Here is a 27,362-nt window from a genome sequence, read left to right on the forward strand (position 1 = left end):
TTTCAGCACATTCTCTGGCAATGAAGTCCAGAGTTTAATTACAAGTTGTGTGAAGAAATATTTTCTCCAATTTGTTTTAAAGCTGCTACTTAGTAGCTTCATTGCATGTCCCTTAGTCCTAGTATTTTTGGAGAGAGTGAACAAGCGATTCACATCTAACCTTTTCACTCCACTCAGTATTTTATAGATCTTCATCATATCACCCCTGAGCTGTCTCTTCTCCAAGCGGAAGAGCCCGAGCCGCTTTAGCCTTTCCTCCAAGGGTAATTTAAAAGGTACAATTATTACTGTTTAGCCAACAAGCAGCACACTGATCGTCCCATAATAAAACCATGAAGAATTTCTTACAGAAAGCTGAGAGGTGTGTGGAACTGCCTCCCAGTGAAGTGGTGAAGATAAGGACAAGCACGACAATTTGTAGACTGAAAAGGTCCTAGGGTCTTTATTTGCTGTTATTTTCTCTGTGATATCATGAGGGGGGGGGGGGAAAAATACACTCCCACTGAGTGAGAATCAGTTGCCGTCGTATATCCAGCTTCACAAAATGCCTAGCGTTGATAAGATTATTCTCAGTCACAATAAGAAAAACACCTCTGTCTGCCAGAACCAAGACTGCAAATTTGTTTTCACCCGTATCAGAACCACCGTGCGACTTTTCATTCTGGCCTTTCTTTGACGTCTCCTGAGTCTTACAGGTTCTAAATCAGCCCAGAAAATGTTACCCAAATCAAAAAATCCGTAAACGCATGAATTCTACCATCTGTCTGCCTGGACCATTGCAAACAAGAATTTAAGGCATTTGGGATGCTGTCTTGTTAAAACATTGCATTTATCCAAAGTGGAATGTGTTATCGAGCATCACAGAGATAGAGAAAAAAAAATGTATGTATAAAATACAATATATATAGGCAAACTACAAGAGAAAATCAACACAGACTTATGTAGGCAGTGTCCATGACCACACATGAAATGAGGAGACGTACAAATGAGCCAAGTAAGAGGAATGAAGCAAGCGAGTGGTACCCGTGAAGGCAGTGCTCAGCAGCAGACGCTCACCTGGCTTGCTCCATGGATTGCTCTTGCTCACAGACGCCCGTCAGCTGGTGCTTGACTCTGCCCTCAGCCCTAAAATCCAGCACCCTGAGCCTTAAAGCAGGCCAGGGCTGTTTACCCATTCCAAGTTTCAGCGTGTGGTCAGGAGGCTGCACACTTCCTCCTCTTCATCTGGCTCCCAGACGGCAGCAGCCCTTTCATCACCATGGCAACCCCTCACAACAAAGATGGAGGGCTGCCTCCACATCTGACAGTGAAGACACATTTCTTACAGCAGCACAGAGGAGGCAGCAGGAACTCACTGGCACAATCACAGCCTGGAGAGGAAGAAGGGACGGCGTCTCCTGGTACAGTCACAGGCTGGTAGATAGTGTGTGAGTGTCGGGGGGGGGGGGGAGGTGTCTCTCATTATAGTCACAAGCTGGAAAATGATGGAGAAATCAGTCTCCTGGTACAGTCACAGGCTGGTATTTTAGGGAGGGCTCTCATTACAGTCAAAGGCTGGTAGATGCTTGGGGGGGGTCATGGTATAGTCTCAGGCTAGTAGATAGTGGGGGGAGGGAGTCCTGGTACAGTACCAGGCTGGTAGATGGTAGAGGAGGGGGATTTCTCACAGAGGTCTCAGGCTGCAAGATGTTGAGGGGGGTGTCCTGGTACAGTCACAGGCTGCTAGATGGTGGAGGAGGAGGAGGAATCTCAGAGGTCTCAGGCTGGTAGATGCTGGGGAGGGGGGAGTCCTGGTATAATCACAGGCTAGTAGATGGTGGAGGAGGGGGATTTCTTTTGGAAGTCTGAGGCTGCTAGGTGCTGGGGGGGGTGTACTGGTACAGTGGAGGAGGTTGAATCTCAGTAGTCACAGGCTAGTAGATGGGGGGGGGGTTCTCTCATTATAGCCGGGCCATGGTACGCCCTCACCTGGAATACTGCATCGCCATACATGAAGAAGGACACGGTACTACTCGAAAGGGTCCAGAGAAGAGTGACTAAAATGGTTAAGGGGCTGGAGGAGTTGCCGTACAGCGAGAGACTAGAGAGAGGAGACTGAGAGGGGACATGATCGAAACATTCAAGATAATAAAGGGAATAGACTTAGTAGATAAAGACAGGTTGTTCACCCTCTCCAAGGTAGAGAGAACGAGAGGGCACTCTCTGAAGTTGAAAGGGTACAGATTCCGTAAAAACATAAGGAAGTTCTTCTTCACCCAGAGAGTAGTGGAGAACTGGAATGCTCTTCCGGAGTCTGTTATAAGGGAAAACACGCTCCAGGGATTCAAGACAAGGTTGGGCAAGTTCCTGCAGACCCAGAACGAACGCAGGTAGGACTGGTCTCGGTTAGGGCTCAGGTCTTTGACCTGGGGGCCGCCGCGTGAGCGGACTGCTGGGTGCGATGGACCACCGGTCTGACCCAGTAGCAGCAATTCTTATGTTCTTATTAATCAAGTCAACCTTGCTAGGAGGGATCTACGATGAGACCCACAGCAGAAACAAACTGGCAAACTAGATGGCTCCTACCGTTGTCTCCATTTCCTATCTGTTATCATCACAAAGCCCATAAGCTGTTTTTAGGAATGGGTCACCAAGCAGTGAAGCCTGCTTAGTATGCATTATGATTTGACTTTAGAAATCCTACTTTACTGCACATCTGACCAATGTTGTTTCCATAACTGGTGTCTCAAAAGTAATATCTTTTACCTATGAAGAGTCGTGATATGTTGATCTGCACATAATCTATTCTCGGGTGGATGGTCAGCCACAATTCAGATGTCTGGATAGCATAACAACTTCTGAAGTGGGAATAAAGAGAAAGAACAATTTGTTACCCAATTACAGCTGAGTAACAGGGGAATAGTGTAGTTATATAGCTTTTAGCAAACCTAAGTTGCACTTTTTGACAGGTGGCCAAATCCACTTCTGGTACCATCAGCCAGTCAGAAGTGAGGATCCGCCCAAGCCCCACCCATGCTCTGTCCCAGTCCTACCTCCTTTAATGTCACCATATATGATACTGAGGCCCAACCCCAGCCCTGCCCCTGACTCAGCCTCATTTGCCTAGACTACCCTATCCAAATATCACCTCCTTTTTTGCTTAACCCCTCCATTTTTTTGTGATATCACATGAAAATGACATCATAACTCCACCCAGGCCAAGATTGCAGTCCCTACATAGTAACATAGTAAATGATGGCAGATAAAGACCCGAATGGTCCATCCAGTCTGCCCAACCGTACACTCACTATAAATTAATGATTTAATTTAAATTGTCCTTTTTCTTAGATATTTCTGGGCCAGAAACCCAAAGCTCTGCCCAGTACTGTGCTTCAGTTCCATCTTCTGGAGTCTCCGTCAAAGTTCACTCCAGCCCATCTAAACCATCCCAACCATTAAAGCCCTCCTGCTTCACAGTAGTCGCTGACATCTTGGATGGGTCACATGATAGGAAGTGACCTCGATTTCCTGATACCGCCTGCTGCAGTCCTGAAGGAACATTTAGAGTTTGTTTTTTAAATTGTTTAGCCATTCACCACCCCCTTCTTCTTTTTTCAGTCCTCTGGTTTTTTATAATATTACATTACATTACATTACATTAGGGATTTCTATTCCGCCATTACCTTGCGGTTCAAGGCGGATTACAAAAGGTTAATTTAAAAATACAGAGTTACAATGATTGGCTAGAGAGGTAAGTTGTAGATTTTATAAACATTAACGGGTTGTTGAGGGTGAGGTGGTTTGTAAGAGAATTAATAGTTGGTCATAGTGGAGGTTCTTTTGTTGTTGTTAGTGCAGTAATGGGTAAAAATCCTTTCAGAAAAAAATAAGTTAACATTTTTAGACACTGCTCTTAAACATCAGTTGCTATAAACACATATAGAAAATAAAAAAAGCTGAGCTTCTGGGAATTTTGAAAAAGCATTTCACCACTACTGAACGTGTTGGTTTGGTTTTTTTTTCCAAAAAATCGTTTATTAAATTTTTAAGCAGAAAATACAACTGGTAAGAACATAAGAATTACCGCTGCTGGGTCAGACCAGTGATCCATCGTGCCCATAAGTCCGCTCATGCGGTAGCCCCCAGGTCAAAGACCAGCGCCTTAACCGAGACCAGCCCTACCTACATACGTTCTGGTTCAGCAGGAACTTGTCTAACTTTGCCTTGAATCCCTGGAGGGTGTTTTCCCCTATAACAGACTCTGGAAGAGCGTTCCAGTTATCTACCACTCTCTGGGTGAAGAAGAACTTCCTTATGTTTGTACGGAATCTGTCCCCTTTTAACTTTAAAGAGTGCCCTCTTGTTCTCCCTACCTTGGAGAGGGTGAACAATCTGTCTTTATCTGCTAAGTCTATTCCCTTCAGTACCTTGAATGTTTCGATCATGTCCCCTCTCAATCTCCTCTGTTCGAGGGAGAAGAGGCCCAGTTTCTCTAATCTCTCACTGTACGGCAATCGCTCCCTATTTGAGTCTAGTCTTACCTGCGTACGTTCCGGTTCAGCAGGAACTTGTTTAACTTTGTCTTGAAATCCTGGAGGGTGTTTTCCCCTATAACAGCCTCTGGAAGATCGTTCCAGCTTTCTCCCATTCTCTGGGTGAAGAAGAACTTCCTTACGTTTGACTCTGTCCCCTTTTAACTTTAGAGAGTGCCCTCTCGTTCTTCTTATCTTGGAGAGGATGAACAACCTGTCCTTATCTACTAAGTCTATTCCCTTCAGTACTTTGAATGTTTCGATCATGTCCCCTCTCAGTCTCCTCTTTTCAAGGGAGAAGAGGCCCAGTTTCTCTAATCTCTCGCTGTTCGGCAACTCCTCCAGCCCCTTAACCATCTTAGTCGCTCTTCTCTGGACCCTTTCGAGTAGTACCATGTCCTTCTTCATGTATGGCGACCAGTGCTGGATGCAGTATTCCAGGTGAGGGTGTACCATGGCCCGGTACAGCGGCATGATAACCCTCTCCGATCTGTTCGTGATCCCCCTTCTTAATCATTCCTAGCAACCTATTCGCCCTTTTCGCCGCCGCTGCACATTGCACAGATGGCTTCATTGACCTGTCAACCAGCACTCCCAAGTCTCTTTCCTGGGGGGGTCTCTCCAAGTAACGCTCCGGACATCCTGTATTCGTGTATAACATTTTTTGTTACCGACATGCATCACCTTACACTTATCCACATTGAACCTCATTTGCCATGTCACAGCCCATTTCTCAAGCATGTTTATGTCAAATTGCAGATCTTCGCAGTCCTCCTGCGTCTTTACTACTCTGAATAGCTTAGTATTGTCTGCAAATTTAATCACCTCGCTCGTCATACCAATTTCCAGATTGTTTATAAATATGTTGAAGAGCACGTATCCAAGCACCGAACCCTGCGGCACTCCACTGGTGACACTTTTTCAGTCCGAGGATTGTCCATTTACCCCCACTCTCTGTTTCCTATCTGCCAGCCAATTGTTAATCTACGTGAGTATTTCACCCTCGATTTCATGGCTCGCAATTTTTCGAAGTAGTCGTTCATGCGGAACCTTGTCAAATGCCTTCTGAAAATCCAGATATACAATGTCGACCGGGTCGCCTTTGTCTATCTGCCTGTTTACTCCCTCGAAGAATGTTGAACTTCTCAAGGTGGTTCATGAGTTCGTGATTGACTAGGCCTTCCGTAATTTTTTGGAATAGCGGTATGTTGGCAATGGGTCTATAATTGGAAGCCGAGGAGGTAGAATCCTTGGGGTTTTTTATAATCGGGGATACAAGGATGTGGCTGAGTTCTTTCGGGAAATGGCCGGTGAACAAGCAAAAGGATATCCAGTTGAGGAGTTCAATTTTGAATGAGGGAGGGGCAGATTTCATGATGGAGGGAGGACAGCTATCTAGTAGGCAGTTTGAATTTGCATATTTGGAGTAGAGCTTGAGGAATAGGTTCCAGTCTGGGCTTTCGAAGTGGTTCCAGGTCATGTCTGCTATTGAACTATCAGGTCCTAGGGTCGGTTGGTTGATTGTAAGGTCTGTACTGGGGATTATGAGAGACAATTTCAGAGTGTGAATTTTATTGGTAAAATAGTCGGCTAGGGTAGTGGCGGAGGGTGGGAGGTCTGAGTTGGAGCGTTTGAGTTGGTCAATATCGAATAGTGAGTTGACTATTTTGAAAAGTTCTTTGCTGTTCAGTGAGGGAGTATTGATTAATTGGGAGTAGTGTTTAGAGCCCCGCAAATCACATCAGGCATTGAATTCCATGAGGAAGGTCCAAGCTGACAGTTTTATCTCCTCAAGAGCTAGAAGCCAAAGATATTTTTTTATCCCTTGTCCACTTTTTCTGTATTATCCAGTTTTTCAATTGGATAATTGAGACTCTACCTTATTTGTAACATCTTACAAACTCATTAAAAGCATTATGGCAAGCACTGGCAGTCAATTGGAGAGACTGAGATCATACTCCACATGCCCTGACATTGCTGTCATGATATGTACAAAACGAACCCATTTGGACACAATGCCCTCAAGGGAACTTTTTTCCCCAATCAATAAGAGGCAGTGGCTTAGCTGCTTCCACGGAGCTAGGGCAGCAGAGTGTGGCAAATTCCTCTGAATGGAGAACAGGGTGCTAGTATGCTTCTGAGGAACAGAATGATGGCTTGGAGGGGGATCATGTAAGAGAAACAACCCATTTACGAGGGCGAATCAAAAATTACACGATAACAGGAACAAAGCTAGAGAAATGCAACATATGTACTCTCATATGTTGCCTGTTGAATAGTTTGTCCACACACAGTTCAGCACTCGGCCTTTAGTCATGTGGCAGCCACGAAGACAGAAACATAGACGTTTCATTGCAGTATTGTACCATCGAAGAACAACATGCAGAGGGCAGAAGGAGTGAAACCACGTCGGATAGTGACTCCATATGAACATAGCAGCATGAATCAAAGAAAGGTTTAAAGCAGGAGGAGCAGGTGTAACCAACGAAGGTCGTTCTGGTTGCCCATCAACATCTCGCACACAAACTCACATTGACAGGGCAGAACCCTTGATTAGAAAAGACCAACTGATGACGGTGTCTCAATTGGATATCAGCTACGGATCTGCATTTGCCATAATACATGATGACTTCGGACAGTCTGTGCATGAAGGGTTCCCAAACATCTTCCCTAAAGTAACAGAGTAGATGAAGGCAGATAACGACCCGAATGGTCTATCCAGTCTGCCTAACCTGATTCAATTTAAATTTTTTTTATTTTTTCTTCTTAGCTATTTCTGGGCAAGAATCCAAAGCTCTACCCAGTACTGTGCTTGGGTTCCAACTGCCGAAATCTCCGTCAAAACCTACTCCAGCCCATCTACATCCTCCCAGCCATTGAAGCCCTCTCCAGCTCATCCTCCCCCAAACGGCCATATACAGACCACGCAAGTCTGCCCAGTACTGGCCTTAGTTCAATATTATTTTTCTGATTCTAGATCCTCTGTGTTCATCCCACACGTCTTTGAACTCCATCACCAGTTCCTGAGATGGTATGAAGAAGATCTGAGTATTCTGGAGAGAATTGTCATCGGCGACAAAACACAAGTGCAAAACTGTGATCCGGAGAGCAAAAAACAAAGCATGATGATGTAAAGGAAGTGATGATCACCTGGCTTTGGGAGCAGCCAAAAAACCTCTTCTCTGCAGGAATGCAGAAGCTAGTTGGACGATTCAACAAATGTGTCGTCTTGCATGTGGAAAAGTGATATGTTCAATTGCTCACAGTTACTTCTATTAAAGCCCTTAAATGTATTTTCCCTTTACTTTTTGATTTACCCTCGTATGTTATATGGAAGTTTTAGAAGCAGGTAACAGAAGGGATACTGGTTTTCAATGAATGCTCTTAAGTTTAAGGTGACACAGTGAAAGGCTCTGCAACAAGACCATGTTATATTCTTGCACTGGGTTGGTGCCTCCCTATTTTGTCCTCATTATACTCAATGGAAAGGGGAACTGCTTTAGGAGAGAGCAAACACAAGGTTTAAAGTCAGCTTTATTGGGCTAGCCCAGATTATGGACTGCTAGCACTTAGCTAAACTTACTTGCTCCACTTCATCACTGACGCTGAAACCGTGGATTGAAGACAAAGTTTTATTTTATTTTTCTTTCCAGCTTATGATTTATCTTTAATCTTATCTATTGTTTTGCCTTTTGTCTTTGTTTTGTTCTATTTCTATCATTTAAATTTCTCCAGAATTCTACTGTTCAACGGTTCCCCCTTCTGCTTCTATTCCTTTCTCTCCTCTCTTCTACCTTCCAAAGTATTTAGATCAATGCTGTCTTGTTAAAATGTTTATTTTATTTTTATTTTTCCTCTAACTCTACTTTTCACTTCTCTATTACCCTCCAGGTACTTTAGTTAGATTGTGAGCCTTCGGGACAGTAAGGGAATTTTTCAAGTACCTTTCTTATTTCTAATCTTAATGTATATTTTCTGTAAACCGCTTAGAACCTAACGGATGTAGCGGTATATAAGAAATAAATTACATTACATTACATTACATTACATGGACCATTTGGCCTTCATCTGCCATCATGTTTCTAGGTTTCTATAACCATAAAGCTCTATGACATCACAATGCAGGCAAAGAGCCTTAGCCAATGGGAAGAAGATATGCAAATGTTAAGAGCCTTAGCCAATAGGGAGAGGAGGAGATAGTGGATGCTGCAGAATTCTACTGTTCAACGGCTCCCCCTTCTGCTTCTATTCCTTTCTCTCCTCTCTTCTACCTTCCAAAGTATTTAGATCAATGCTGTCTTGTTATTTTATTTTTATTTTTCCTCTAACTCTACTTTTCACTTCTCTATTACCCTCCAGGTACTTTAGTTAGATTGTGAGCCTTCGGGACAGTAAGGGAATTTTTCAAGTACCTTTCTTATTTCTAATCTTAATGTATATTTTCTGTAAACCGCTTAGAACCTAACGGATGGAGCGGTATATAAGAAATAAATTACATTACATTACATTAGCTCATTGACTGGGTTTTGCCAAAGACTTTAATCTGTAACTAGAGAATGACACAGGACAAATTTTTCCCTGTGCCTGCAGGAACTAATTCTCCCGTTCCATCCCCGCGAGTTATTTTCCTGCCCCATCCCTGAAACCTCCATCCTCATCTGCACAAGCCTCAAACATTTTAAAATCATAAATGTTTGACGCTTGTGTGGTTAAGGCAGAGCTTATGGGACAGAGAAATTGAGTTCTGCGGAGACACAGGGACATATTTGTCCCTGTGTCATTCTCTATCTGTAACTCAGCTAAGACTAGACTGATTTGGGTGTGTGGGGGGGGGGGGGGGGTGGCTACAATGGCAACATTATGTTACTGAGGTTTAAAGACAGAGAAGTCCTGCTCAAAAAGACATTTTTCTTTTCAAGTGCTCCATAGAAAGCACCAAAGGGCAAAGAAGGGTTTAAAATTAAACTGTGATGTGTAGAAACAAAGGGGACTAAGTTTTTTCTTTTGCACAACCTTGGGAGCAGTATCTGGGCTGGAGGGCAACTTGCTGATCTGTATCTGTGATCTGTTACTATGTAACTATGAAAGCCCTGGCAGCTTAATGCTTCATTACTGAGGGCACTTGGTCATGGTTAAAGAAAACAAGAGGTTTGGGGGTGGGAGGAGGAGGGGGGTTCAACTGTGAATTGAATGCACTCGTTGACAGCTTGGGTGATGATAAGAGTAAGTCATCAATCTGCCCTATGAAGTAAGAGGGTGCCATTTTGTTAACCCTCTCCACAAGTTGGTGGGTATGTTTGCCTTCTACACTGGAGTGAGACTTGACCCTACAAGTAGCTCTTCTGCATGAAAGTGTTCTGAATATTTAATAGCCAAGGCTGTCTATTGTCTAATAATGCCAACGTCAGCTTGAAGAGTATAAGCATTTCTCAGTGGAATGGAATGCCAAGCTCACATCGTGAATTTCTTTTGGAGTCGCCTTACAAAATGCTTCATTGTAGCTTTCCTTGAGCAATGTCTTTGGGAAGAGAATCAAAGTAAACATAGAAACATAGAAGATGACGGCAGAAAAGGGCTACAGCCCATCAAGTCTGCCCACTCTGCTTACCCACCCCCTATCTATGCCCTAATGACCCAATTTCCTTATCTTGACCCTCGTAGGGATCCCACATGGGTATCCCATTTATTCTTAAAGTTTGGCACGCTGTCTGCCTCGATCACCTGCACTGGAAGCTTGTTCCAATGATCAACCACTCTCTCTGTGAAGAAATACTTTCTGGTGTCGCCATGAAATTTTCCGCCCCTGAGTTTGAGCGGGTGCCCTCTTGTGGCCGAGGGTCCCTTGAGAAAGAAAATATCATCTTCCACTTCGACACGTCCCGTGAGGTACTTAAATGTTTCGATCATGTCTCCCCTCTCCCTATGTTCCTCAAGAGTGTAGAGCTGCAATTTGTTCAGTCTCTCTTCGTACGAGAGACCCTTGAGCCCCGAGATCATCCTGGTGGCCGTCCGCTGAACCGATTCAATTCTGCGCACATCTTTACTGTAATGTGGCCTCCAGAATTGCACACAGTACTCCAGATGAGGTCTCACCATGGCCCTGTACAACGGCATTATGACTTCAGGCTTTCGGCTGATGAAACTTCTATTGATACAACCCAATATCTGCCTTGCCTTAGATGAAGCCTTCTCCACTTGATTGGCAGTTTTCATGTCTGCACTGATGATTACTCCTAAATCTCGTTCTGCTGAAGTCCTAGTTAAAGTTTCTCCGTTCAAGAAGTACGTCCTGCATGGATTTTCGTTTCCGAGGTGCATGACCTTACATTTCTTAGCATTGAAGCCTAGCTGCCAGGTTGAGGACCAACTTTCCAATGTAAGCAGATCTTGCGCCATATAATTCTGTAATCTGCATTCACTTACTATATTACATAGTTTGGCGTCATCGGCGAATAGTGTTATTTTACCTTGAAGCCCTTGAGTCAGATCCCCTATGAATATGTTGAAAAGGAGTGGACCCAGGACCGAGCCCTGCGGCACTCCACTGGTCACCTCCGATGTTTTAGAGAGGGTACCATTAACCACCACCCTCTGAAGTCTGCAACTCAGCCAATCATTGACCCATGTAGTTAGTGTCTCTCCTAACCCCATCGATTCCATCTTGCTTAGCAGGATGGAATCGATGGGGTTAGGAGAGACACTAACTAAGTAAGGCTGAGAACAACACAGGATCCTTATTTAAAGACCACAGGAGGTCTAGTCCATGGCAAAAACGCAACATGGAAGTAACAAGTTAAAGTAGAAGAGCTGAAATGTTCTTAGGGGTCTTCAGAGGCTCCGTTTATAAGTCATTGAGCCATGGCCACCTGCAAGAAGAATCCATTTTCACTCAGGGGTTTGTGCGGAGGGGGCTGTTAATGGGAAAGCAGAGAAGCTCTACGGCAACTCTATAGGGGGCATTCACACCCCATTTTTATTCTGGGAAAGAGGGCACAAAATGATAAAATGACCCCGAGAAGTGTAAAAAGCAATTTGGTACATTTTACAAACCTCAGTTCAAAACAGATGGATATAACTCAATGTGCAAATGTATATTTAGAATATTTACAACATCTTTTTAGACACTTCAGAAAGCAGGCGATTTTTCTATCAGGGTAGGTTTGATTTAAATAAAATCTCTTGAAGCCACTAGTCAGGAAGATTTCACAAATCTTTTCATTCATTCATTCAGTGCTGAAAAGTTCTCAGCCCAACCAAGCAACTTCTGAGCCTTATTTTGCCACTGGGGCTGAAAAGAGTGTTCTCTTAAATGGTTAAGTGCCAATTTGCAGAAAGGAATTTCTCTGTTTTGACATTGTTTCAGGTCATTGATTGAACTGTATCCAGGTCATTCTCTTCCTGGTTGGGCTGAGAACTTTTTGTCTCTGGTAACCAGAGCTGAGATTGTGATATCATAGTGCCTCATTCCACCAATAAGAGCCAACTTCATCAGTGATGTCACAAGGGCTTGATTGTCCAAATTTGGCTCACTTTTATTACCCATGAGGCAGTGCTGAAAAGTTCTCAGCCCAACCAAGCAACTTCCTAAATTCTGAGCCTTATTTTGCCACTGGAGCTGAAAAGAGTGTTCTCTTAAATCGTTAAGTGCCAATTTGCAGAAAGGAATTTCTCTGTTTTGACATTATTTCAGGTCATTGATCGAACCGTATCCAGGTCATTTTTCTTCTCGGTTGGGCTGAGCACTTTTCAGCAGCCTTTCTTCAATCTACTATTAAGGTTTTGGGAATAATACTGGACCAGGGCTTGACTATGAAGAACCAGGTGGACCCTTTGGAAGCTTCGGTCCGTTAGGGTCTCATTATTTAGAGTTTTGGTACAGTCTCTTATACTAAACCAGCTTGATTACTGCAATATTGCCTATTTGGCAATTTCCCAGAAGAATATGCAACGATTGCAATTAGTACAAAATGCGGCGGTCAGGCTGACTTTTGGGTTGAAGAAATACGATCACGTATCGAGTACTGGAGGCACGGGTGAAGTTTAAGTTTGGTTGCTTCTGCTTTAAGGCTTTGTTTGGTTTAGTTTCCAAATATATAATTGAGCTTTTCTCTTTTGCAACCAACAGATATAAGAGAAACTCGTATCTGAATTTTGTTTTTCCGCCTGTTAGAGGATGTAAACTTCAAAATCTTTTTTCCTATCAAGCAGCGTTATGGGGTCAGGATTTAGAACAATTGCTTTTGCTTCCTGACACTTATGGGGAATTTAGGAGACATCGAAAAACATATCTGTTAATTATGGGGAGGAGGGGGGAGAAAATGATTGTTTTTTTGAATTATTTGTGTATTTAAAGTGTGTTCTGTGTAGTGTTTATGTTTAAATTCATTGTACGGCACTGTTAACATCTGAAAATTAATAAAGATTTATTTTTTTTTTTTAATCTGTTTTCAAAGTATTTAGGCAGCTAATTTGTAAAAATTGTATTATGCACTATTTTGTTCATTTTAGTATCTCTAATTATTGGCTTTAACTTTTTTTTTTAACTACTGTAAACCGCATAGAACTTTACAGCCTTGTGATATATAAATTGATTATTATTAATCACAGTGGTTCACAATACATGTCACTGCTTAGCTAAAATGTATCAATCGAATATTGTACCATTGGAACCAGGCCAGCCTTTATCATTCCTTCCATAGAAAAGACAGCCCAACCCCCGCAGCCTACTCGACTCACACATCGAGTTCCTAAGTGCTTTTACAAAGCCGTGGTAGAGGTTTCTAGCGTGGGCCCAGTGGCGTAGCGAGGGTGAGATGCCTGGGGTGGTGGCGTCCCTCCCCTCCCCTCTTCTCCGCCACCCCCTCCTGCTGTGTGTGTGCGGCTTCCCTTCCCCCGCACCTCTAACTTTCCTGGCGCAAGCAGAAACCCCCAACCTGCTGTTGCACCAGCGTCAGCTCTTCCTCTGATGCCACTTCCTAAGTGGAGGTTCAAGAAGTGACATCACAGGAAGAGCCAACGCTAGCACGACAGTAGGTTGAGGGTTGCTGCTTGTGCCAGGAATATTACAGAGGTACAGGGGAGGGAAGCGGCATGCTCACGTGGCAGTGGTGGGGGGGGGGGAGGGAAGCAAGGGTGGAGAGGAGAGTGGGTTCCTACGTCCTCGCCAAGATGGCTCCCCTCCTTATTACGCCACTGCGTGGGCCAGTGAGGTAAATACCCCAACGCTCATAGCATTTACCTCACTGGTGTGTGGTAGAAATCTCTACCACAGCTTTGTAAAAGGAGCCCAATATTTTTAATCCATCATAACAAAATAAAGTAGTAAATTCAGAAGCCCACCCAACAGCTGTGGCTAGAGAAGAGTCCTTCCTTAAGGAACAATGCGATGACCTAAGAATATTTACTGCCCAGGAGACTTTATAATGCAATCCTGCCATGATCAATCAAGGCGGTTTACAATTCAGAAACCATAAACAATGTTTTGATGTAAAAATAAACATGACCATCGTCCTAGTATCACACTAATCTAGAACTCTGCTCTGACAGGCTGGGAGGATCCATCCCTTGGAAGGAAGCCAGGGCTTGCCCAGGGGAGTGTCATTGTCTTGGGGGCTTACAGCCCAGAACCATGCTAGGGGGTCTAACCATCAATACAAACCTCTTTACTGGGGGAAAAATGGTCTAGGAGTGGGAATCCAAGCTGCTGGACTGGTTCAAAGGAGCACAGGTACCCCAACACTGCTTGCGAGGAGAAGAAGGAAGAGAGGGAGACAAGAGGGGCTACGAAAGCCAGCTGGAGAAGAACTGGGCCCAAGAGAAAGACATCTCTAGCATGCAGACTTCCATCTGGATGGACCCTGCAATAGATTGTCCAGATAAACCTGAAGTTGAATTGAAGTTTTTCCCATGAACTCGATTGTGCTTGATCAAAGTTACTGATTACATAAGAACAATGGTCCATCTAGCCCAGTATTTCGTCTTCATGGAGGCCAATCCAAGTCACAAGTACCTGCAGCATTCCATGTCAACATAGTGAATGTGATTAACGACACAGCCAAGCCATAAATAACTTTGCCACTGGCATCACCACAGTCCCAGGGCAGAATGAAGCCTTGTTGCAAGGAGCTGAACAGCATCGCAGACTTTATCATATCTCAAGAAAACACTGAATGTTTGGAACGCTATTGGTAGATGACTACACCAAAGTGTGCGTAGTTACCTATTAGCAAAATTGGTTAAATTTCTGTTATTTTCCACAAAGTGCAGATATTGAAGGTTCATTTAATAAAATACTGCTAGAGTTTTGGCATAAAATGTCTTTTTATCAATGTATCATTGCTGAGAGTGAAAACATAAAAGTAATACCAAGACATTTGCTCCATTAAGCAAAATTAATAGCGCATTTTAAGAAAAACGGAGCTTTATGTCAATAAATAAGGAGAATAAGGAAGATTACACAGGATTTGTGTTACCCAGAGCTGACAATGGGTCAATGTGGGTCACAGGTCAGTGCCCACAACCCATTGATCCATGAAAAACAATGTGTCCGTAGCAGTTTGAAATGTAATGCTGAAAATAATAAGTTTTTTCTTCTGATTTCAGTGTTCTATACTGAAATAAAATTTAAAAAGCTACAGAATTAGTTAGGCCTATTGATTGACTGATCAATTAAGTTTAATTCTACGTGCATTGTTGATTGGCGTTCTAACATTATTGTCGTACACCCTGAAAGTCACCAAATGGCAGCTCTGAGAGGTGAAGAGTATGACTTTCTGACCTGACTGCCAACAGTTGATTTAGAATTACCAGGAAAAAATGTCACCTTGGAAGAACAACTTAGCCTAGAAAATGCCTTGCATTGCTCTGAAACATCCAGCTAATCCTTCCTGTCCTGTGCCTCAGTTCTAATCCCAGTCCTACTAGGATTCTACATTTGACCTTGGCAACGTCCTCTCCTCTGTTCCTCCACTCAGATTTTTCCCTTTATCCCCCTTCAGGTGACTAGCAGAGATGTGTCTGAAGGTGTCCCCAGATCTTACTCAGATGAAAAGTGCACTCCAAATGCATATCAACACCTGGAAATTGAAAATTCACAGCCCTGCAACCGTGCACAAGATTATTTCACCTTTGAAAAACACCGGCTGGATTGGAAAGTGCCTCTGAGCTTCTGTATCAAGTCCTTCGTAAATCAGCTATAAGCAATGCATGATTTCTCTCAGTTGCAGGACTCACCTCTGCAGGACCCTTTTAAAGTCCCCAATCAACTAGAGAAGTGTGCCCTTCCAGGAAACGCACCCTCACCCTTGGGAGGCGTCAGGTAGAAGACACACAGCTCCCTCACACTTCAGCCAAAGTAACTAAGAGCATTTGTCACCTGGGAAAGCAGTTCCTGGACTGCTCGGGGGCTGAAAACCTCCACCAATCTTGGCTCAGAGGCACTATTGAAAAAGTAGTGCAGGAAATGTGACACACAGGGCAGTGGAATAAACCGGCCAAAGTACAGTCCAAGATGTACAACAAGTGTTTGCGTCTCTTTAGTGCTCAAGTGTTCACATTAAGGCAGAGGAGGTGTGCCAAGTACAGGGTGTCTTTAACTACTAATCATCTCTAGAAGCCCTGCAAGACGTACAAAGCACTGTACAGTTCAAGAGATAACATCGTCTCTGGAGGATATTCCCCACAGGCCCTAAAGTTTTTTTTTCAGGGTTTTACTAGTAGGGTTGTTTGATGTTGCTACCTGAAATGGAGCGAAGAACACTTGAAAGTGAGAAGGGAGTTGTTAGCGAGGGGATCATCCTAGGCCTTCCTTTTATAAGGCTTGTTTTGCTTCGATGTTGCTGTTCTGGGTAGATGGATGCCACAGTTTAAGAGCATTTCAAAAAATTCATTAATTTAAACCCCCCCCCCCAATTAGTCTCCCAGGTATTTGCGCATGTTACATCTAGACTCAACTACTGCATTGCCCTTTACGGGAATGTTCCACAAAAGGCAGTGTGTTGACAGCAATTAATGCATGACACTGGGACATGGTCGATTTTGTTCAAAAAGAGCTCTAATCATGTAACTCCATTATTCATTGATTTCCACTGGCTCCTGGTTGCCTTCGGTTCACAATTTAAGATGTTGCATTCGATTCAGTAAGGCTATTCTTATGTTCTTATGCTGGTCAGACTGATGATCCATCTTGCCCAGTATCCTGCTTCCACAATGGCCTATCTAGGGAACGAGCATGCCAGAGAGAATCCCAGGCCCTCGATGCCTGAAAGAAGAAGAACTGAGACCACTGGGACTTGAAGCTTGCTTGTCTTGTCCTGAGTCAGGACAATTTTCCTTGCGTTGCATTGAAGAGAACCCAAAGTACTTCAGGATCTGAGAGGGAACCAAGTGACTTTTGATATAGTTCACTACCCAACCAAGGCTCTATAATAGCTGAGTCACTCTCATTGTTAGGACTTGTAATATAAGGAAAGTCTATACTGCAGTACCCTCAGATACCTGTGCTGTTAAATCATTATAGATTTCTGTAAACAGCTTACACAGGTTGGAGATATCATTCACTGGGTTCTGCGTTTTTTTTATGTAAGGTGCAAATGCTTGGTGCAACAACCAAAAATAAAGTGCTACAGTGTAACTGAAATAAGATTAAGACTAAGACAGCACTTATCTTAAAACGCTGTCAATTCTGATGTAATGTCGATACAGCCCAATGGGACCCGTTTCGCCGAATCTTCGGCTTCTTCAGGGGTCAACGATTGGTGGGCAGCTCTGCTCTATGGTTAATCTGGCAGAAAATGGTGCCATTTTCTGCCAGATTAACCACATTTAGGGAATTACTTACAACACAATTGTTTGTAAATGCCTTTTTATAGATACAGATTCCTTATGATTGTTGACTTCTGAGATCCTGTTTAGAATTGTCTTATCGGCCTTTTTTGGCATTGATTTTTCTCTTGCCGTTTAGACGGTATAGAAATTTTTGTCGTAGTCCTTGGTAAGGACAAGGTAGACAATGTGCTGATAGACCCTGGGGGAAGGTATGTCCTCGAGATTTTGTCCTATTGCAAATATTCCAGTCCATGTCGGGGGGTTCCAGTGTTTGGCATCCTGGTGCTTCATTTTGCAGAAATCCATGATTGCATTGGAGAGGGTCATTGTAATGCAGGGTGGCCGTATGTAAGTAGAAATCTAGATGTCTTAGACTTAGATAGAGTGGAAAAGGTGTGCACACACTGCCAGAGCACTTATGAAGCTGCTTCCTAACTGGATTCTACATTCATTTCACAAAGCTGGTGATACAGAGATAGGGCCATAATTATATCAGACCGTGCTCCACTCTGGGATTCATGAGCCTGCCTGATCGGGACTGATCCGTGTCCGATCCGGGCAGGTCCGATGGATTCTTCAACATCCAATATGCAGATGGGGGTGATCGGAGGAATGCCCCCATCTGTTGACATGGATCACTGGTGTACAAACCCGATGCATTCGCAGACCATATGTAGATGGTCTGCGCATGCCCATCAAAGCCGTGACCTTTTTTTTTGTTTAACTTTTTAGCCCAGCGAGCCCATGGTTTTAACCCGTGGGTTAAAACCACGGGCTCGCAGTGCGGGTAAGGGCAGGGAGAACACGGTCCGCAGTTGCAGGCAAGGCCCAGCGTGGAAGACCTGTTTCAGAATTTTGAGTTCACACCTGGCGACGTCTACTACGAATTGGCAAGACTCAAGGTGAACAAAGCCATGGGACCGGACAATCTACACCCCAGGGTGCTCAGTGAGCTGCGTGATTTCCTGGCAGAACCGCTATCAGGACTCTTCAATCTCTCCCTAAGTTCGGGGAGAGTCCCCATAGACTGGAAAACAGCTAACGTTGTTCCACTGCACAAAAAGGGTTGCAGGGCAGAGGCTGCAAACTACAGACCGGTGAGTCTCACATCAATAGTATGCAAACTCATGGAAACACTAATCAAACGTAAATTAGATGCAATCTTGGATGAGGAGAATCTACGGGATCCCAGTCAACATGGATTAACCAAGGGTAGGTCCTGCCAATCCAATCTCATCAGCTTCTTTGACTGGGTAACAAAACAGTTAGACTTGGGAGAATCCATGGACGTCGTATACCTAGACTTCAGCAAAGCTTTCGATAGTGTCCCGTATCGCAGGCTGTTGAGCAAGATGAAATCAATGGGGCTGGGAGAAACACTAACTACATGGGTCAATGACTGGCTGAGTGGCAGACTTCAGAGGGTGGTAGTTAACGGTACCCTCTCTAAAACATCGGAGGTGACCAGTGGAGTACCGCAGGGCTCAGTCTTGGGCCCGCTCCTTTTCAACATATTCATAGGTGACCTAACTCAGGGGCTTCAAGGTAAGGTAATGTTATTTGCTGACGACGCCAAAAACTATGCAATATAGTGAGAGATGGCAATTCACCCGATAGTATGACACAGGACCTACATTTGTTGGAGCTTTGGTCCTCGACCTGGCAGCTGGGTTTCAACGCTAAGATATGCAAGATCATGCATCTCGGCAGCAGAAATCCGTGCAGAACTTACACCTTGAATGGTGAGACCTTAGCTAGAACTTCAACAGAATGAGACTTGGGAGTGATCATCAGCGGACATGAAAACTGCTGATCATGTGGAGAAGGCTTCATCTAAGGCAAGACAGTTGTTAGGTTGCATCCGCAGGAGTTTCGTCAGCCGGAAGCCTGAAGTCATAATGCCATTATACAGAACCATGAACCTCATTTGGAATACTGTGTGCAATTCTGGAGGCCACACTACCGAAAAGATGTGCTGAGAGTAGAGTCGGTGCAACGGATGGCCACCAGGATGGGCTCGGGGCTCAAGGATCTATCGTACAAGGAAAGGCTGAAAAATTTGCCGCTGTACTCACTTGAGGAACGTAGGGAGAGAGGAGACATGATCGAGACGTTTAAGTATATTACCGGCCGTATCAAGATGGAAGAAGAGATTCTCTTTCTCAAAGGACCCTCAGCCACAAGAGGGCATCCGCTCAAACTCAGGGGCAGGAAATTTCATGGCGACACCAGGAAATATTTCTTCACCGAGAGAGTGGTTGTTTCTTGGAACGAGCTCCCAGTGCAGGTGATCGAGGCAAACAGCGTGCAAGAATTTAAGAGCAAATGGGATGCCCATGTGGGATAAATTTTTCCTATGCCGTATAGTTCTGAGGGGGAAGGGAAGAGAATTGTGAGTGCATTTTATAAAGTATGCGCAAAAGATGTAACTCTAAAGATTTTATATGTGAGCTTAAGTGTAGGCCCCGGGATGTTGGCTTCCTCAGTGGTTGAAAAGACAGATTGTCAGAAGTGTGTGTATAAAAAACGACATCCCAGTGCTTCCCATGTGAAACTCTGAAAAGTGAGAAAAACTGTTTCTGAGAGAATAATAACAACAACTTAATTTTTATATACCGCAATACCACAACCAGTTCAGAGCGGTTTACAGAGGAAGAGATTGTATACAGACAGCGATGTTACAAAAAAGACTTTCAAATTACATTAGCATGTTAAGATTAGTCAAATTTATCTGGAAGCATTTTAAAGATACATCAAGGCAAGAATGGCGTCAGAGAAATTGATCAAAGAGAGAGGTTTTGATTGACTTCCTGAAAGTTTGATAGGAAGGTGCGTTTGAAATAAAGTTGGTTAAACATTTGTCCCATTTGCCTGCTTGGAATGATAATGATCTATCAAGGAATCTCTTGTCGATACAACCCTTCAAGGATGGAAAAGCGAACAGGTAGGCGTTACGTGTGCAAGTGGGGCCTGGAACTTCAAAATGGTGAGACAGGTAGATTGGGGCTGAACCTCTTATGGTTTTGAAGCAAAACCATAATGTGATTCTTTGCTCTGGAGAGGTATCTTCATCACTTCAGCTCAGAAGAGTGAGAGAAGTGCCAAAAGATAGAAATTATTAGATAAAAAAAAACCCCCACATAATTAAATGCAAGGTGAAGCCTTTTGATTGGACTAACTTACTACCAAGTCACACTGGATTCCATATTTTTTTGAAAATGTATCCAGCACCGAGAAGTACCACAGACAGCCTTACTGTATATTGTTCCATCACTGTCACTGCACGAAGGAACCCGAGTCATTGCATTATGATTAATAGCTGGTAATTACAAAGTAATCAGTGAACATCAACAGCTGTGGGAGAAGTGGCAGTCGTATGCCCAAAATTCAAAAAAATATTCAGGGATATTCCTCTCCAAAAAGGTTGACAACCGACATAACCATCCGAATCCTACGCAAAAGCCCTGCAAGGAGATATACAAGGTGCTCAGGATACAGTTTGTCATTTTGTTCTTTGCTCTTGGGCTCAGGGTTAATGTAGTCATCTCTCTGCAATAAAGTCCATTCCTGGGCCCACTTAAGTGTCAATGGAGGTTAGTCTGTTCTTATCCTGGGACTATATTCTCACTTGATAACAAAAAGGCCTGTTCCATACATTCTATCATTTCCTCCGCAATAGCTTTTTATAGGGACGATTGAATATCATGAGCTACTTGACCCAACTGAGTGAGAAGAGAGGACTCTCTGAGCATGGGAAATACTAACATAGGTCAAGATATTTCACCCCGCCCAGTCCTTCCTTTCCCCAAACCCAGAAAGCCTTTTTTGCATTTCCTGCAGGGAAATCCATGTTTCCTCTTAGTGACACGCAACCTGTAACATACCAGTTTACATCCCCAAACTAACCAGAGGAGTTGCAAACAGACTCCTGTGGAACCCCACTATTTACCCTCCTCCATTGAGAATATTGACCATTTATACCCATTCCCTGCTTTCTGTCTACACACTCGCATGCCACCCTACCATGGACCAAACACTGCACAGGCGGCAGCAGTACAAGCTTCACACACGCGAACACATATGCTACCATACCATGGACCAAACACTGCACAGGCGGCAGCAGTACGAGCTTCACACACGCGAACACACATGCTACCATACCATGGACCATACAGTGCACAGGCGGCAGCAGTACGAGCTTCACACATACGAACACACATGCTACCATACCATGGACCATACAGTGCACAGGCGGCAGCAGTACGAGCTTCACACACGCGAACACACATGCTACCATACCATGGACCATACAGTGCACAGGCGGCAGCAGTACGAGCTTCACACACACGAACACACATGCTACCATACCGTGGACCAAACACTGCACAGGCAGCAGCAGTACGAGCTTCACACACGCGAACACACATGCTACCATACCATGGACCAAACACTGCACAGGCGGCAGCAGTACGAGCTTCATACACGCGAACACACATGCTACCATACCATGGACCATACACTGCACAGGCGGCAGCAGTACGAGCTTCACACACGCAAACTGCCACTCTGTACTACAGGTAACAGTGTGGGTGAGCCTCAGAATGCCACTGGGCAATCTATCTCAACCTCATTCTTTGGGTCGTTACAAACGAAAACCTTTAAAAAGTGGTGATCTGAACTTTGGCATCCATTTCCTGTACCAGAGGCCCATGCTGACTGGGTTAATCTGTAGAGGACACCTGTGTAGTCTCAAAGCTCCTTTAGAACTTAAATGATTGCTTGAAAAAATTGTGTCCATTCTCCAGCTTTAAAATTCAGTGGGAATTGTAGCTCAGCTCCAGAAATGCCCTCAAGGTGGCATTTGCCCGGGAAAACCGCCTATTGGAAAACACATTGATGCATTTTGCCTTTTTTGTCACTTGCTACGTAAGTGTGTTAACTTTTAAAATATAGTTTTGAGGGGGGGGTGTCATGGATCATTCCTGCTTTATCAGGCTAGTACTAACTGGATAATTCCAAGGTTAATGAAGGAGCAATTAACTGATCTCATTTTAATATTTTGCACATTTTGTATGCTAATGTGAACATTAACCTGTTTCCCCGATGGTAAGACACTGTCTTATTTTTTTTGGAAGGCCAAAATATGCTCTAGGGCTTATTTTCGGGGGGATGCCTTATTTACATTTTTTTCTAAAAAGGGGGGGCTGTCTTATTTGACGGCTGAAGAATCGGTCGGCCGAAAAATCGTACCGTGTATGGCCAGCTTTATCCATCGTACCATATATTGTACCATTTAATGTCCCCAATGTTCTCCATCAGGGAAACACAGTAAAGAGATTATTCTGTGGTGCAGCATCAGAGGGGACTTGACCATGTGAAACCATTGTTTATATACCGTATGCATTTTAAACAGGCTTTATATACAGTAAGTGGTATTGCTCACAGCAAAAGAAACCTGTCTGCGTGTCTCACTTTTGGATGTTCTGGCCGTGAACAAACTCCTGCAGTCTCCGTTAGGGAGGGATGAGGGAAGCTGCCTGTGTTTCCTTGCGCGGAGTCACGTGCGCGCACTGCAGTCCTGTCACTTCCTCCTCTTCACTTCATGACCAGGCGCGGCACGCAGCCATGGAGGCAAATACGGTAGACGGAGGGACCACACGGAGTCACCCACCGTACCACCCGATTCGGGTAAGCGCAGGTATCGGTGGGTGGCTTATTTGCGGGGGGGGTGCCTTATTTTACATTTTTTTCTAAAAAGGGGGGGCTGTCTTATTTGATGGCCCTGCCTTATCATCGGGGAAACAGGGTAACACTCGACTTGCAAAGAAATGATAAAAGAAAAGGCCCTAAAAAGTGCTGGATTAAGAGGTTCCTTTTACAAAGTTGCAGACTGGCGAGGTAAATGCTCCAATGCACAGAGGTATTTTATGAGCGTCGGAGCAATTACTTCGCCAGCCCACAGTAGAAACTTCTACCGCAGTTTTGTAAAAGCCAGCGTAAATCTAGGCTTACACACGGGCACAGGCCTTGTTAAAATGCGCTAAGCCCACATTGTATTGTACTCGGGCTCTTTAATGTTGACTGTCAAACAGACAGTGAGATCTTAGCACAGAAAAGAAGCTGACTGAGGGGTTCGGGGTGTGTTTTGTCCATTCTTTTGACTCGACTTATTTAGTGGTCAATGTGAATTCTGAATTAGGGCACTGGCCTTACTTCCCAATTATTGTTTAATTTCCAAGACCTCCAGAACAGGGTCTAAGTATTGTTTCCAAAAATATCACACTTAGGAGGTCATTCCAGAAACATCTCTCTGTGCGTGAAGTTCTACATGTGGAAAAAGGCTTTTTCTAAATCACGTGATCATATGGCTACGCTACAAATAACGCTTGGACTCATAGGCAACCTGGTAAGGAGGGCTCTTGGGGGGGGGCGGAGCTACTTTATAACATACATACATGTACAGAGCATGCGCCTATATTAATACCTGACTTCACGCTGGTGTACAGTTGTGAATATTTTCAAACTTTTCAAGGTAGAACTGCAAGAAAAACAGTGAAGGCGATCTTAGGTGTTCAATTTCTTTATTATATCTATTTAGACTTGACCCGTATGTGTTTTGACCCTACAGCCTGCTTCAGGAATCTGAATGATATTAATATGAAGGACATTAGGGTGGGCAGACTAGATGGGCCGTGGCCTTTATCTGCCGTCTATTTTTATGTTTCTATGTTTCTATGAAATTGGAGGTTGTCAACTGATTATTACCTTCTCAAACAATGTCCTTGATAATAGAAAACTTAAAAGAAAAGAGCATGCCCTCTTGGAACTTGAGATTGGCAGCTGCTTTCAGTTTGGCGCATTCAGCTGCCAGGCCAAAACACATATGTTTAGAGTCTAAATAGATTTTTTTAAAAACTGAGCATCTAAGGTTGCCTTTACTGTTTTTCTTAATATTTTTTTCATAACATTTATATTAACTTTATCAAATAGTCATAAAATAGACACACTATTCACCCTTTCCATTAGGGTCTTTTTATAAAAATTCTCCTTTGAAATTTGGATCTTTTCACTTACAAAAGCTGGAATAATTCCACACATTGTTATTCCTTCTTGATAGCAAACATGGAATGAGGGTCCATCAGCCCCCCCCCAAATCTGGATGTCTCCATTTAGATTTTAGTCTGGTGCTTGGAATATCTAATCGAGCAAATGTGACGGCAGATAAAGACCAGAACTGCCCAAGAATATAAACTCAGAGCATAAGATAAAATACAACAAAACTGTTCCAGATCTTGACATTTTTCAGGGCACGAGCCATAGAAGTCTGTCCACTCCACCTCATCCAGTTGTGTCTAGCCATAATCGGGGCACAGACTGCAGAAGTTTGCCCGGCACTGGCATTTCTTCTCAATTATTGGACTTTCCATCTAAGCAACGCTAACCTTTGTTTTGATTCCATTCTCTTTCTATCTAGGAATCCGTTTTTCACATGCATTCTTGAATTCTGCTGCTGTTCTCACCTCCACCCCCGCGGGAGGGCATTCCAGACATCTACCACACTTTTCATGAAAAAAATTCTTCCTGACTATCACTCCTAGTTTGACTCCCTTGCAACCTCAATTCATGTCCTCTAAGTCTACCACTTCCGCTTCTCTGAAAAAGATGTTTGCATGTACCCCCATATCATTTTTGTCGCTCTTCTTTGGAGTGCTTCAAATCATTTTATGTCCTTAGAGAGATATGGCTTCCAAAACTGAACGCAATACTCCAAACGGGGCCTCACCCATAACTTCTAGAAGGGCATGGACACCTCTTTTCTTTTTCTGCTGGTTGTGTGTCTTTCTGTTCGGTTTAGCATCCTTCTGGCTACAGCCACCGCCTTGTCACATTGAGGATCTTCAGCTGTCACTATATCACTCCACAGTCTCTCTCCTGAGCCATGCCCATCAATGTTCTGCCTCCAATCTGGTACATCCCGCCTGGACATCAGTCTGCACCTCCCCGCGTCAAATTTCGACTGCCAGTCATCAGAAAAATGGTCTAATAACCGGCAGTTGAAATTCAGTGTGAAGAAGTGCAGAGTGATGCACCCGGGATGCATAAATTCAAATGAGGGACCAACAAGCACAACTCAGGAGAGAGACTCCAGGGTGACAGTGTCTAAGGATCTCGTGGAAGGGCCATCAGAAAGGTTCGCCTTTTTGCAGACAGAAAATCTGCCACAAAGTATTTATTTATTCAATTTTATTCAGGTACTTTTCCCTGTCTATCTAATGTACCTGGGACAATGGGAGGATTAAGTGACTTGCCCAGGGTCACAAGAAGTAGTGTGGGTTTGAACCCACAACCCCAGGGTGCTTTAACCACTGTGCCACACACTCCCTGGCTAGTGTGGCTGAAAGATTTAGTGAGGTTTGAGGAATGGCCTGGTGTTTTTACAGTTAATATTTAATGCTAAAAATGGCAAACTCATGCATTTTGACTGTAAAAACTCTGGGGGGGAGGGGGATACATTATAGAGAGTGAGGTTCTGTACACTAAACAAAAGTGGGAGCTTGGGATGATCAGACCTGATCATATTAAAGGCGGACAAACAAGTTAAAAAGGCAATGGCGAAAGCCAGAAGGATGTTTGGGTTTGGGTGCAGATGAAGAGGAACGGCCAGCAGAAATAGGGAGGTTCTCGGTTCTCTGTAGAACGCTCTGGTGTACAGTTCTAGAGCCCAGACCTTCAGAAGCTCTGAAACAGGAGGTCACAGGGTAAGGAGTAGTTTAAAGACATATAGTTTACAAAAGGTGGTGGATATAGAAAAGAGTCTCTCCGTGGAAGTGATGGGGATGAGGACAGGAGCTGAATTCTGGAAAGCATAGCACACGTACCAGTCTGCCCAGCTATCTCAACTGCTCCTCTCTCTTAGAGACTCTCCGTGCATCCTCATCGCCATCACTTCCTCCAGGGCAGTTTCAAAATGAGGAGCCCAGGGCACGTAGTTTTCCTAATACCACTGTACAGAACACAAACATGGAACACTCTTATAGTGTAACGAGTTTTCTTTTAACTGCACTATATTAAAAATAATTCCTTCAGTAATCTCAAAAGATGACATAGTGGTAGATTGATTAAAATAGGATCATAGGAAATAAAAGTTGAAAATTGCAATATGCATTCTAAACTAAGAACTTAATAAGGAAATAGTTTATACAGTATAAAATGCTTCTGGTAGAGCCCCACAGAAACGGTTCTGCTCTTTGTGTTGCCAGCCTCAGGCACAGTACAAAAAAGATACCAGAACTCACCCGAGACCTGCTTCTAAAATGGAGCATTAAGTACAGTAATACAGCATCTTTACACACAGGAGTTAGGAAAAAGTATTCTCAAAAACGGAAGTAGAAAATCGGTCTCGTTTTCTTCATTGTTCTTTGGCAAATAAACTGCAAACTCAATACCAAGAAGAAATGAGGTGTGGCCCGGAGTCTGCTGTGGAACGAAGATGCTAATTCGGGTGCAGCGGCCTTGTCCATAGGAGGAAGAACTAAATCATGGATCAATATCTTCCTCCATGGATGGAAGAAGTTCATTAAGAAGCGATAGCCTCGGTTATGGAAAGAAGAAACGGATTATTGTGCAAAAGGCTTGTGCTGGAAGTTTTGTTCCTTTTTTTGACGGTAAGATGAATGTTAATGAAATGGAAGAGTTAAGCATCGTATTTTTTCCCAGTCCTATGAATTTGCTGGAAGAGAGTCATAGAGAACGCCATGGCCAGTATCTGGAAGGCAAAAAAAGAAATAATGAGAACAACAGAACATAAGAAGTTGCCCCCGCTGAGTCAGACCAGAGGTCCATCTTGCTTAGCGGTCCGCTCCCGCGGCGGCCCATCAGGCCTAGTGCCTGAACAGTGGTCCCTGATTAATTTTGCAACTTACCTCTAATCCCATCCCTATAATCTACCTCTACTCTTATCTGTACCCCTCAATCCCTTTGTCTTCCAAGTACCTATCCAAAGCTTCTTTGACCTCCCTGTTGGAC

The 27,362-nt window shown here is 43.8% G+C and overlaps 2 protein-coding genes across 4 annotated transcripts in view; both read right to left on the reverse strand.

Annotated features, from left to right (window-relative positions):
* The window catches only part of EPS8 (epidermal growth factor receptor pathway substrate 8), a 127,233-nt gene extending 110,988 nt beyond the window's left edge, over positions 1-16,245 (reverse strand). The window contains exon 1 of one of the 2 annotated variants that reach the window (XM_033952129.1): positions 15,744-16,245. The gene's annotated coding sequence lies outside the window, so the exon portion shown is untranslated. Of the gene's footprint in view, positions 1-1,056; positions 1,192-15,743 lie in introns of those variants that run through there. The other variant, XM_033952130.1, reaches the window with a different exon arrangement.
* An 8,100-nt stretch (positions 16,246-24,345) lies between these two features.
* The window catches only part of TSPAN9 (tetraspanin 9), a 111,323-nt gene continuing 108,306 nt past the window's right edge, over positions 24,346-27,362 (reverse strand). For both annotated transcript variants that reach the window (XM_033952344.1, XM_033952343.1), the window contains one exon: positions 24,346-27,102. In XM_033952344.1, the coding sequence (XP_033808235.1) occupies positions 27,031-27,102 (72 nt within the window). In that variant the 3' untranslated portion in view covers positions 24,346-27,030. The remainder of the gene's footprint in view (positions 27,103-27,362) is intronic.

This window comes from Geotrypetes seraphini, chromosome 7 (assembly GCF_902459505.1).
Source record: "Geotrypetes seraphini chromosome 7, aGeoSer1.1, whole genome shotgun sequence".
NCBI classification, from domain to species: domain Eukaryota; kingdom Metazoa; phylum Chordata; class Amphibia; order Gymnophiona; family Dermophiidae; genus Geotrypetes; species Geotrypetes seraphini.